Source organism: Hyaena hyaena, unplaced genomic scaffold, assembly GCF_003009895.1.
Source record: "Hyaena hyaena isolate Hyena2069 unplaced genomic scaffold, ASM300989v1 scaffold_531, whole genome shotgun sequence".
NCBI lineage: Eukaryota > Metazoa > Chordata > Mammalia > Carnivora > Hyaenidae > Hyaena > Hyaena hyaena.
In genome coordinates, this window is record NW_024081164.1 from 380,866 (window position 1) to 394,836 (window position 13,971).

The 13,971-nt window shown below is 38.4% G+C and overlaps 1 protein-coding gene across 6 annotated transcripts in view; it reads left to right on the plus strand.

Annotated features, from left to right (window-relative positions):
• The window catches only part of ASCC1 (activating signal cointegrator 1 complex subunit 1), a 105,197-nt gene that overhangs the window by 47,721 nt on the left and 43,505 nt on the right, over positions 1 to 13,971 (plus strand). For all 6 annotated transcript variants that reach the window (XM_039255540.1, XM_039255537.1, XM_039255539.1 and 3 more), the window contains exon 7: positions 4,636 to 4,755. In XM_039255540.1, the coding sequence (XP_039111471.1) occupies positions 4,636 to 4,755 (120 nt within the window). The remainder of the gene's footprint in view (positions 1 to 4,635; positions 4,756 to 13,971) is intronic.

Consider the following 13,971-nt stretch of genomic DNA (forward strand, 5'->3'; position numbering starts at 1 on the left):
CCGAATGAATTATTCAGTGTTCAGTAAACGTTGAAGCTTTAAATGTATCCCTTGTGACTTTTTCTTGTGAGATGGCGAACGCAAACAGGGCAGTGGCTCTGAGTATATAGTCTGACAAATACGCAGTACTTTTTTACTTCCAGTATCACTCTTCTTGTGCCTATGTGTTCCCAGTAGGCCTGAGGTAAAACCAAGTAAGAAGTTACAAAGGGACAAGAATGAGGAGAGAGGAGGAGGAAAAATACCCATGGATGAATGCTGATTCCTATTTATTGCCTCAAATGTCAGTTGAAAAGTAGGCTTACTGGTGTCCCAGGTGGAATAGTTCTGTCACTGAGACGAAGAGCATTCATTAGTCAGGCAAACCATTGAATTTCTCTCCCTCTTGGTAAATCCTAGGGAAGGTTGAGTTTCTGTTCTACTCCTAAGACAGGCTTTAGATCCTGTTTCCTTGTTGCATTTTTTGTTGTTGTTGTTCCTGGTACCCCGTCTAATTCCAAAGATTTGAGGTGGTTTGTAGTGAGGATATACATATAAGAGAAATGTTAAAGTCAGGGAGCTCAGAGACCATCAAGATGGAATGGGGAGAATTTTACCCGAAAACCAAGGAATGGTTATAATTACACTTGAGCATTAGAATGTAATAGTTTTCAAGCACTGGTATACTTGAACTAAATTCCAAAAAGAAATACCTCAATTATTACAGTTCTTATCTGATAAAAAAGAGCATAACAGTTTTTTGGGAGAGACCCTTTTTCTAGTTCTCAATCCAAGAAAAGCTTGTCATGTAAATCTTAACCCAAAATGTAGATGAGCAATGTCTTCAATGGGAATTTTGCAGAAAATACGAAAATATTGTTTGCATTGTTCTCTCTTGGATTGATCCCTAGAAGTTGAGGGTATTACTTTAGGCATAACCCAGCAAAAACATTTTAGTAGGAAACTAAACCAATGGTATGGTGCTTTGGGGTGATCTAACTATGCAGGGTGAGAGCAGAAAAAAAGAAAAACATAGAGGAATGTGTGATTATTATTATACTGTTTTTCCATGTAAGTTTGGTTGACTGCACTTTGATAGGATTGAATGGCAGTCTTTCATACTGAGTTTTTGCTATTACTTGGAATGAAGATATACCATGTTGTTGGTTGAAGCTACATGCCTCAGGTAATAGTTCAGAGCAGGCTTGTGTTTTGGAACACCCCACTTATTAGAGGTGGTAACAGGGATACTTATGATGAAGTCAGTAATTTTTATTGAATATCTGTCTAAAATAGATACTTATTAGTTCCTTACTGAAAAAAAATTCTGGTCTTGTGCAATAATATGGTCTTGAAGCTTTAAGGGAATCTTTTTTTTTTTTTTTTTACAAATAGTTTATTGTCAAATTAGTTTCCGCATAACACCCAGTGCTCATCCCCACAAGTGCCCTCCTCCATGCCCATCCCCCCTCCCCCCCACATCCCTCAGTCCTCAGTTTTTGTCAGCATTCAAGAGTCTCTCATGGTTTGCCTCTCTCCCTTTCCCCCACCATTTCCCCCCTTCTTCTCCCCCTTGTTCCGCAGTTAAGTTCCTCCTAATCCTCCTATACATGCAAACATATGATATTTGTCCTTCTCTGCCTGACTTATTTCGCTCAGCATAATACCCTCAAGGTCCATCCATGTTGCTACACATGGCCAGATTTCATTGTTTCTCATTGCCATGTAGTATTCCATGGTATAGATAAACCACATCTTCTTGATCCATTCGTCCGTTGATGGACACTTGGGCTCTTTCCATGTTTTAGCTATTGTTGAGAGCGCTGCTATGAACATTGGGGTGCATGTGCTCCTATGCATCAGCATTTCTGTATCCCTTGGGTAAATTCCTAGCAGTGCTATGGCTGGGTCCTAGGGGAGTTCTATTGTTAGTTTCCTGAGGCACCTCCACACTGTTTTCCAGAGGGGCTATACCAGTTTACATTCCCACCAACAGTGTAGGAGGGTGCCCGTTTCTCCACATCCTCGCCAACATCTAGAGTTCTCTGATTTGCTCATTTTAGCCACTCTGACTGGCGTGAGGTGGTATCTCAGTGTGGTTTTGATTTGTATTTCCCTGATGAAGAGGGATGCTGAGCATCGTTTCCTGTGTCTGTTGGCCATCTGGATGTCCTCTTTGGAGAAGTGTCTGTTCATATCTTCTGCCCATTTCTTCACTAGGTTGTTTGTTTTTCAGGTGTGGAGTTTGGTGAGTTCCTTATAGATTCTGGATATTAACCCTTTATCTGATATGTCATTTGCAACTATCTTTTCTAAGGGAATCTTTACCATGAAGATTCCTAGGCTACAAAGGGTCTCCCTGTGGCATTAGTGCAGTATTAAGAGAACGTTTTTGTTTTGCTTTTTTAGGAATTGTCTTTTGGTGGATCCTAACTTCCTTTTGTCTTTGAGCTAGTACCACATTTTTTTCCAGTGGCAGTGTAGGCATGTGTGCACATTCTTCTCAAAATTGTCCAGAAAAGCTTTTTTCTCTTTAGAGTAGAAGACCCAGTCAGTGCTTCCCAGAGATTTAAGGAGTACCTGTTTTATGTAAGGCATTGTGCCCAGCTGGCGATATAGGAGTGGACAAAATGGATAGACTCCCGGTCTCATGGTGAGCCCGTTTGTAGCTGGGTTTCGCCTTCACAGTGCAAGCCCTATTCCAGTTGAAGGATAAATCTGTTTAAGCAGTCTGGGAAGGAAGCAGAATGGTGAGGTTTTACTTAACATGAAAGTAGAGGTGCCTGGCCGGCTCAGTCACTTAAGCCTTCGACTTCCGCTGAGGTCATGAACTTGCAGTTTGTGAGTTCGAGCCCCGCATCAGGCTCTGTGCTGACAGCTCAGAACCTGGAGCCTTGCTTCAGATTCTGTGTGTGTGTCACTCTCTCTGTTTCTTCCTGCTCGCCCTCTGTCTCTTGCTCTCTCTCAAAAATAAGCAAACATTTTAAAAACAATTTTTAAAAAAACATGAAAGTAATACCTGCACCCGTGAAACGAACGTAACATTGCATCTCAACTATATTTCAATTAAAATAAAGTCATACATACTAGTTTTAGAAAAGTCACAAATTATAGATAAACAAAAATATCACTTTTAATCTTACTGCTTAAAGATAATTACTGTTAATGCTGTGAAGTATATACTCTCAGACTTTTTAATATGCAAGTATGTATTTCTTCTTTGAGGTGTAATTTACTTACAGTAAAATGCACAGATCTTATTAAGTGTAGTTGATGGGTTTTGGCAAATGCGTACACTCATGTAACTTCAGCCAAATCAAGATGTAGTACATTTTCATCACTCTGTGAAGTTCCCTCATGACCTTTTCCAGTAAATTCACTTCTCCCAGCAGCAACGATTGTTCTGATTTCTATTTCCATAGATTAATTTAGCTTATTCTTAAATGTCATATAAATAAAATCATTCAGTCTATACACTTTTGTGTTTAGATTCTTTTGCACATATGTTTTTTAATATTAACTTTAATGGATAATACATTTACATGGCTCAAGATTTTAAAAATTCAAAGGATATGCAGTGAAGAGTTTCCTTTCCACTGCTATTCCAACCAAGCGGCCTGCTTTCCTCTCTAAAGACAATAGATTTTTCCAGAGATTTTTTTGTATGTACAGGGAATATATATATATATATATATATATATATAAATTTTCTTACCCCATCTATTGCACAAATAGTACTATATAGCATGTACATTGTTGTGTACTTTTTCTTAAAACTTTAATATTTAATCTGTTACCAATCTTTGGTTGTTCTAAACAGTGCTTCAGTCAAACCCTGTGCACAGTTATTTTTCATGAGTGTAAGTGTAACCTATTACCTCACATCAGGAGGTAGTATTGTCTGGTTGTTCTTTTGGGTGTGTGTGTGTGTGATAAGCTTGATCAGTGGGTTCAGGTATGGTTAGCTTGATCCATCATTTATAGAGCTCCCCTCTTTATATTTTCTCCAGCTTTTAGGCATTAAGTTTTAGCAGCCATTGCTACTCATTGTCTTCATCCATTATTTCATCAGGGGTTGCAAAACGGTGATACCCTAATTTCATTATTACTTCTGTGTTTATTGGAATTCTTCTTTAAAGAACTTCCCTTTATCAGCTGTGGTTGGATATGTAGCTGAATTCATAATTATTTCTTAGGTTTGGCTCCTAAAAATTCAATTGCTTGGACAAAGGGTTTCTATTGTTGAAGGCTTTTTATAAATATTGCTATTAGGATGTTCTACTGCTTTATGCCTCCACCATTGTTAGATGAGTAAAATACTGTTCACAGCTTATAGAAATAATGAAATAAAGCCCAAGAGATGGGCAACACATTAAACGTCTTCATCAATCAGAACTGTCATTCTTTGGCTTTTTTCTTGTGAGTACTAATAAACTGGTATTGGGATAACTGTAGTGTGACTTTGGAACTGCTTGTGTTTCTAGCTGATGTGCATAGAACACAATTTTGAAATTAAGATGATTAGATAATATTGCTAGCTAAAAAAAACCTCCAACAGTTTCATTTTTGGTAACATTTGACTCTATATAATAACTATGTTTAAAATATAATGGCCCTCTAAAACAATTATAAAGATGTAACTTTTTCCCTTTGCAGTGACATTTGTGGGGGCAAACCCCTTGAGGTAGAGATGACAGGGATAGAATACATGAACGATGATCCTGGCATGGTGGATGTTCTTTATGCCAAAGTCCATATGAAAGATGGCTCCAACAGGTATGTTTCTGGAATGCTTCTTTGTTTCCATCAAGAGGTGCCTGCAAGCAGTGCTAGAAGTTCAACAAGTTTTGATTCCTTTTTTCTGAGATCTTACTATTGAAATGAGTGTGTCACTTTTTTTTTTTTAATTGTAAGCGATTATCTTAAAAGAAGAATTTGTTGTAGGAAAAGTATCAGATTTTAGTCTGATAATTATTGAGTTACTTGGATGATGGATATTGATTGTAGCGATCTAGTTTTCATGATGTACGCTTTCTTCATGTTGTTCAGGCTAGGCTATAGGAGGCAGGAAGGATGGCATTTTAGGATGGTAGTTGCAAAAGTGACATAATGCAGATCTAGTGAGTACCAGGACAAAATGGGATGATAACTATACAGACTTTGTAAGATTACTAGGATTAAACTAATCTACATGAAATGCTTTGAACAGTGCTTAGCACATACAAACCTCACTAAAACACATACCAACAAATGTTTACTGTTTTTTATTTTTGTTATTACCACACTTAGATCGCTTCTGGGGATTTTCAGTCTACAACCCAGACTATTTCTGAGGCTAGCCTAGGCATCCAGAGCCATTTCTAATGTTAATGCCGTTTATTAGTCTATTGAAGGTTTTCTGTGAGCAGAGGAGCTAAACTTGAACTGGAGGTTTGTTTTTGTTGTCTTTTGATTAAGTCGGGATAGAACAGAGCTTACACTGAACCAGAAACCCTCTAGAGAAAATTAAAGTCTGTAGGCAGGTCCCCAAATTGATTCGCTTTTGTAGAGGATCTCTTGTAAGATTTCTCAGGGCGCCTGGGTGGCTTAGTCGGTTAAGCGTCTGACTTTCGCTTGGGTCATGATCTCGCGGTTCGTGGGTTCGAGCCCCACGTCGGGCTCTGTGCTGACTGCCAGCTCAGAGCCTGGAGCCTGTTTCAGAGTCTGTGACTCCCTTTCTCTCTGACCCTCCGCTGCTCATGCTGTCTCTCTCTCTCCTAGAAATAAATAAAAAAAAAAGAAAAAAGATATCTTATCTATCTCAATTCAAATTGATAATCTCAGTTATCTTCTATCTCAATTCAATTGGAAGTGAATTTGGGGAAGGAGGGTAAAGAAGGAAAAGACGGTATAGAATCAGATGTTGTGTGTGTTTTGGACCAGATTTGTCTTGGATACCTGCCATGTGCCTAAATAGCGTACTGATGACCTTGCCTTAAAAAGTAGGGATGCATTGTTCTTTTAGGACACTTCAGACCATTATGAGATTGGAATTTGGTATCTGGTATGGGTCATTTACTTTCCATTGTAAGTTATAACAGTCTGATGTCCTCATCATTTATAGGGCTGCTGTGTATGAGGAAGATTACTTTTCAGTTTTGTGAACAAAAACTGAATGATAAGATAGTAGTTCTCAAACTTTTTGTTCTCATAATCACTTTAATTTCTTAAAAATTATTGATGACACCAAAGAGCTTTTCTTTATATGGATTATAGTTCTCAATATTTACCTTATTAGAAATTAAAATTAGAAATTTAATACTTGATAGTTCATTAAAAATAGTAGTATTTTTAGTAATTACTAAAAATTGTAATTGTTATTAATAACATAAATAATATTTGTGTATTTTTGTTTACATAAATATATTTTTCATGAAAAATCTATTTCCCAAACCAAAGGTATTTAGTGAGAAGATAGGCATTGTTTTACATTTTTGTCAGTTTCCTTAATGGAAGACAGCTGGGTCTGAATAGAGAAGCAGATATCTGCTTGCAATATGTTGTTTGGATTGACGTATACGAGAAAATCTGGACTCACACAGAAACGTATTGGGAAAAATGAAGAGTACTTTCATGGTGTTCTCAGACAATTCTGGATATATGATGCTACACTAAAACTTGACAAGCTAATAGTTTCGTAGAGGTCAGAAACCCTGTCAGCAAACATTTCATACTCTTGCACTAAAAATCCATTGATCTCTTTTACATTTTGACTGGACCTTTAACCTATGCACAATTTGGTATTGGTCATTTAGAAAATACTGGTCCACTGAGTTACGCACATCTTCCAAATGTGGACACATTTCATTATGCAGTATTAAACACGTATTGATTGCACTATTAGTTTCACCACAGTCTTTAAGTATTAGGAAGCAGAGACACATTTTCTAAAAATCTTATTTTCACTTGAAAGCTTAAATTTTATTATTGACCCAAAATACTGTTTTCCTTGAAGTTCTTTTTTGAGAAAATGTCTGTCAGATAGCCAAGTCTGAATAACCATAATTTGTCTGTCAGTCGTTCTTTCTAGTAAAAATGGTGTTCGTGGACAAAGAGGCTAGTCCAGCTCCAGCTCTGATAACCTCACAAGTGTTTTTCCTCTGGACAGCTGTCTGCGTCCACATACAGCCCACCCGCTCCATCCAGACTGCTGAGTGCATCCCACAGGCGTATTAAAAAGACATGTGCTCAAGGCCTGAGATTTAATCAAATTCATTATTTTTACAGTTTCATCAAGGATAAGTGAAACTAGTTTTCTCCAAAACTGTCAATGTATAGTGAAGAATATACTATTGCTTGTACAATATGCTTCTGCTGCCTGAGTTCATACTAAGGTGCCAGCAGTTCTGTTGTTGTTGTTTTGTTTAAGAAAATTTTTTTTAATATTTTTTTTTTTGAGAGAGAGAGAGAGAGACAACGTGAGCCGGGTAGGGCAGAGAGAGAGGGAGACACAGAATCCAAAGCAGGCTCCCAGCTGTCAGTCAGAGCCCGATGTGGGGCTCGAACTCACAAACTGAGAGGTCATGACCTGAGCTGAAGTTGGATACCTAACCACCTAACCGACTGAGCCACCCAGGCGCCGCAAGGTGCCAGTAATTTTACTCAGCATTCCTTTTTTACCATCTGTTCAAATGTCATCTCCGTGAAAAAGCCAGACGGTGTCATAGAATTCTTGTAAACATAGTTGTGATGTCATGGACTCCTCTAAGAGAGTCTCAGGAATCTCCAAAGGTCCACAGACCATACTTCAGCAGCCTTTGATCTAACACTGAAGATTGCCTAGTTTCCGGGGAAATTATAACTAACGTTTTTTTAGCAATCACTCTTACCTGGCATTGTGCTTACATCGTATTATCTCCATTTTATCTTTGCAGCATCTGTATAAACTGGGTAGTATTCGACTGCCTGTTTTATAGATAGGCAGGTTCAGTGAGTTTAAGTAGTTTGACTAAGGAACACATATCGGGCAAAACCGTGCTCTGAATCCCTATGCCGGAATAAAGAAGGTTTTCAGTGTGTGCATGCTAGGTTGAGTAGGATAGACTATGTTCCAATTCTTGCTTCCACTTTTTTTTTTGAAAGCTGCAAAATTTACATAACATAAAATTCACATGTAAAAGTGTGATCCCCCTTTTTTTTGAAAGTGATAAAATTCATATAACATAAAAACACCATTTTAAAGTATATAATTCATTAGGATTAAGGACATTAGCAACATTGTGCAACCACCCCCACCAGTGTTTCACACATTTTTATCACCCCCAAAATGGAATTCTGTACCCATGAAGCAGTCACTCTTCCATACCCCTCTCCACTCTTCTCTCTCCTCTGTTCTCTCCCCAGCTCCTGGCAACCACTAATCTAGTGTCACTGTGGATTTGCCTATTCTGGGTATTTCCTATAAATGGAACCACACAATATGTTTCCCTTTGTGCCTGACTTCTTTCACTCAGCATAATGTTTTCCAGGGCTCATCCCTATTGTAACGTGTATCAGACTTCACTCCTTTTTGTGGCTGAATAACATTCCTTTGTATGAGATACCACATTTCACGTTGATCCATTCATCAGTTAATGGACATTTGGGTTATTTCTACCTTTTGGCTATTGTAAATGGAGTGGTCTTCAGTTCTTTTGGGCTGACTCTTAAAATGTACTACATTTTTTATTTCCTTGATTAGCCTTATAGTTTTATAGGGCATCATAGCCACTTAACCTGACCTCTGTTAATTTGTTTTCTTATTATCTGTTATGGGGTTTATTTAATTTTTGTTCATACTGGTTTAAACCTTACTGTTGTAAAACTGAAACCTGTGATAATTTATAGACATACAGTTAACATGAAGCTCTGTGGAAAATTTACATGGGATTACAGCAATAAAATAATGAATTTTTCCTAATCTATGGCTTCAAGTCTGCATATGTCATAGACTCCACAGTTTTTATTTACTCTATTCTTGGGGGCCCCCAGAGGGAAAAAGAGAGGTTACTGCGAAGAGATAATAAAATCATTTCTTTGAGTTTTTCCATTGGATAGCTTTACCTTTTTCTTTAATAGTTAGATTCTTGGTTCGATAGAAGGTCTTTAAGTGTAAAGAATAATATGTTTTTGAGACTGGAAGAAAATAAGAGCCATGGAAGTTAGGTGGCTTTTGAAGACAAGGCTCAGCAATGATTGATGCCCACAGTAATGGAACAGTGAGTGCTCCAAAGGCGAATACACCCATTCATTATTTCCCCAAAGATCCGGGCCTTAATATTTTGCACACTTATTGTTGTCAAGACTTTATAAATTGAAAGATCTTATGAAATATCCACTGAATCCATTAGTGTGATCAACCAAGAACATTTTTGAATAATTCCCATCCCTCTTATTGCTCCTTTTTTTTTTCTTTTGCCCATTCCTCTTTCACAGAGAGAGACATGTTTATGTTATTTCAAAAAGATTTGTAAATTCTCTCTTCAGATTTGTGGGAATTACTAAGAGACTTAACAACCTCTTATTTAATTCAATTTTAAAGCTATTCAAATGCCTCCTTTGTGCAGGGTATTTTGGAAGGCTGTGCAAATTGATACGAATTGAGTAAGACATGGTCTGTTTTAAAGGAACATTAAATCTTTTTGTTTATATGAAGAGATACCGCTCAAGACAAGAGGCATGGGAGAGAGACCATGTTGTAAAGAAAGTACATTCAAGTTTCTTTGTATGATTTCATATAGTTTAAAACAGAGATTCCTTTTCTTAAAAAGATTGAATGTGAAATACCTGACCTTTAAAAGGATGGAACCGCTTAGATCAGATTTGTCCTCGGGAAACTCAAAGCTGGGGCAGTGGAGGTTCACTTACTGATGCATCCTTGGGTCTGGTAAAGCATGACTGGGTAGGGAAGCTGCAGCAGTCTTTTACTCATTACTTAGTAGTCAGCTGTTGCTAAGACTTAAGTGCTGAACACAGTGGCTGTTCTGTTCCGTCTGCTACTGTCACACAAGCGTCCATCCTTGCGCCTGTAAGAAGAATGGCTTCCTCACATTTTCCTGACAATACAAAGTCAACTCAACTTCCTTTTTCCCTCACAGTCTACTATTTTCATCCCCCCTAGCCCACTCAATTTCACTCTCTGAAGAATGGCATGCATGATCTCTGATAAGGCTAATCTCTTTTTCACCTGACCTCGTTCCTTCTTTTTGCTTCAAAGACCTGGCTCCCTGAGTTATCCCACCCTGTAAGTGCATTTCCAGGCTTCTTTTCCCTCCAGCATTTTCCAGCGCCCAGCACATATGGCGCAGTAGACTCCAGGGCTTCTGTCTTTTTTTTGTTGTTGTTGTTTTTGTTTTTTTAGGGCTTCCGTCTTAAGGAGGAGGCAGATGTCAGTAATTAGGGTACAGTCGGGTGACGGCTTTGGTTGAGAATCTAGGAGTGCCTAGATGGGCAGCAAAACTCTGCTCGTGGGTGAGCAAGTTTTATAAAGGAAGACTTTACAGAGTACGTTTCTTTGCTGAATAAGGAGTTCACGGCCCAAGAGAGTAGTAGTTTAGGAAAAGGGAATAATAGTAAGGACAGATCTAGAGGCACCGTTTTATACCATGTAAAAAGGATGTTGGATTTTTATTTGATCGTTTGTTTATTCAACAAAAATTTATCGAGTGCCTGTTTTCCAGGCACCGTGCTAGGCTGTGAATATAGACTGGTGAATAAAGCCAGGCGCAATCATTATCCTTATGTAGTTTACAGACTAATGGAGGAAACGGATGCTAATAAATGACACAGAAATGTATAGTTGACCTTGAACAACATGGATTTGAACGGCACGAATCCACTTAACTTGCAGACTTTTTTAGTACATACAGTACAGAACTGTAAATCTATTTTCCCTATGATTTTCTCAATAACATTCTCTTTTCTCTAGCTTACTTTATTGTAGGAATACAGTATTTAACACATATAACGTACAAAATGTGTGTTAATGGGCTGTTTATGTTACCAGTAAGGCTTCTCATCAACTGTAGACTGTCAGTAGTTAAATTTTGGAGGACTCAAAAGTTTTCCATTGATTTTCAACTGCATGGGGCTCAGAGCATTGTTCTGGGGTCAACTGTAATTGCAAAGTGTGATAAAAGTGAGGGGGGAGGGATGGTGCTCCATTAAAGAGGAAACTATCATAGCAATGTGGACTGGGGGAGGGCAGAGTCGGGGAAAGCTCCGACGAACCGATATTGAATTGAGATCTAAAGGGCTGAGAGATTGCAGGCAAAGGAGAGGTGGGAAGGCTCTTCCCACCTTTTGTTCTAGGCAAAAGAAAATATAAAGCAAAAGCCTGAGACAAGAGACAGTCTAGCAGATTCCAGGTATGGATGAGGTTTAATAAGGGAGAGGATGGGGTAACAGGAGATGGCTATGTGAAGAAATTAGAGCGGCGTGGATTGACAGTGGTAATAGATAAGAGAAAGAAGATTGAACAGAAGCAGAATAACTAAAAAGAGATCCATATCAAGGTAAATGCGATGAGACTGCAGAGCACTAAAGCCAGAGAAGATCTCGAAAGAAGTCAGCCACAAAGGAGTGGCAGTTATAAGTATCCCTCAGTAACACAGTGGAAGTGAAAAGACAACAGAATGTTTTCTAGAGGAAATAATGGTCAACCTGGAATTGTGCACTTGAAAAAAAAATCTTTAGGAACAAAGGTGAAATGAAGACTGTTATAGATGAACAAAATCTCTGAGACTTTATCTCTGTGAGATCTGCAGTACAGAAATGAATAAAAGCTATATTTCAGAAAAGGGAAAAGGAATCCAGAACGTCTGAGATGCAGGAAGGTTAGTATGAGATGCAGAAAAGAATGGTGGATATATAAAGTGGCAAACATTGTGTGTATAAAATACCTTTTATGTAATTTGAGAGAGTTGTGTTTTTTATTGTTGTTGTTTTTAATTTTTTCTTAATGTTTTATTTCTGAGAGAGAGCGACAGAGTGAACAGGGGAGGGTCAGAGAGAGAGGGAGATACAGAATCTGAAACAGCCTCCAGGCTCTGAGCTGGTTGTCAGCACAGCTCGATGCGGGGCTCAAACCCACAAACTGTAAGATCATGACCTGAGCCGAAGTTGGACGTTTAACCGACTGAGCCACTCAGGCGCCCTTGTTGTTTTTAAAGTAGGCTGTATGTCCAGCGTGGAGCTCAATGCAGGGCTTGAACTCACAACCCTGAGATTAAGACCTGAGCTGAGATAGAGTTGGATGCTCAGCTGACAGAGCCACCCAGATGCCCCATATATTTGGGAGAGTTAAGAAAAAACTGAGGCAATCTCCCAGTTCATGGGTTCGAGCCCTGTGTCAGGCTCTGTGCTGATGGCATGGAGACTGCTTGGGATTCTCTCTCTACCCCCATCTCCTTGCTCCTCCCCTGCTCATGCTGTCTCTGCCTCTCTCAAAATAAATAAATAAACTTAAAAAAAAAGATAGAACTAACATTGTTCAGTTAACATAACTGTCAGCTAAGAGCACTGTAAATCAAGACTAAGAATTTGGAGTTGAGGGGCGCCTGGGTGGCTTAGTCGGTTAAGCGTCCGACTTTCACTTAGGTCATGATCTCGCGGTTCGTGGGTTCGGGACCCGCGTCGGGCTCTGTGCTGACTGCCAGCTCAGAGCCTGGAGCCTGTTTCAGTCTGTGACTCCCTTTCTCTCTGACCCTCCCCTGCTCACGCTGTCTCTCTCTCTCTCTCCTAGAAATAAATAAAACATTAAAAAAAAAAAATTTGGAGTTGAAATATTCTAGTTTTTTTAATTATTATTTCGGGAGAGTGACATTAAGATATTTCTTTAACTATGTTAAGCTAAATGCACATAGTAAAATTTTTAAAGTAAATCTGAAAGAGAGTACATAAATAATAAGCAAGTAGAAAAAGGACAAAGGAACAAATGGAAATTTAACCCAAAAATGAGCAAGAAGTGTAGAAAAAAGTGGAATGAGTATTTAAATGTAAGACAGCAAGAAGTCCAGATGTATATATATGCTAATGATACATGTTAATGAATAAACTTACTGCTTAAGAAAGAGATTATAAGATAGATATAAACAAAATTCAGTTTTATGCTCTTTACCAGAGATACATCTATCCATGAGGTTGCAGTAGTAGAAAGGAAAAAGATACACTAGGCAAATACCAAAATGAAGTTATGAAGTTGGCATAACAATTCATATTAGTAACAGAGAGTACTATTACATAATGATAAGCAATTTACCAAGATGTTATAATTTTAAACTTGTACCCACTAGAGCAGCCCCAAAGTAGATTCAGCCAAATTTGTATAAATAATTTTTTAATGGGGAGAAATTGAGAAATCCATCATCATGGGAGGAGATTGTGACATATCTTCCAATTATTGATAGGCCAAGCAGATGTAAAGTCAGTTAAGATACAGAAGTGCTTTTTTTTAACTTAATTTTTTTAAGACAGAGAATGCACATGTGTGAGTTGCAGAAGGGCAGAGACAGAGAGAATCCCACAGGGCTCAATGAGGGGCTCACACTCATAAACTGTGAGATCATGACCTGAGCTGAAATCAAGATTCAGTTGCTTAACTAACTGACAACTTTACCCAGGCACCCTGACACTGAAGATTTTAATAATTGACAAGTTTAAAAACAATGATGGCACAAAAACAGACCCTCAAATCAATCAAACACAACAGGGAACCCAGAAATGGACCCACAAATGTATGGCCAACGAATCTTTGACAAAGCAGGAAAGAACATTCAATGGAATAGAGACAATCTCTTTAACAAATGGTGCTGGGAAAAGTGGACAGCAACATGTAGGAAAACTAACCTGGACCACTTTCTGACACCATGCACAAAAATAAACTCAAAATGGATGAAGGACCTAAACAAAAGACAGGAAGCCATCAAAATCCTAGAGGAAAAAGCAGGCAAAAACCTCTTTGACCTTGGCCACAGC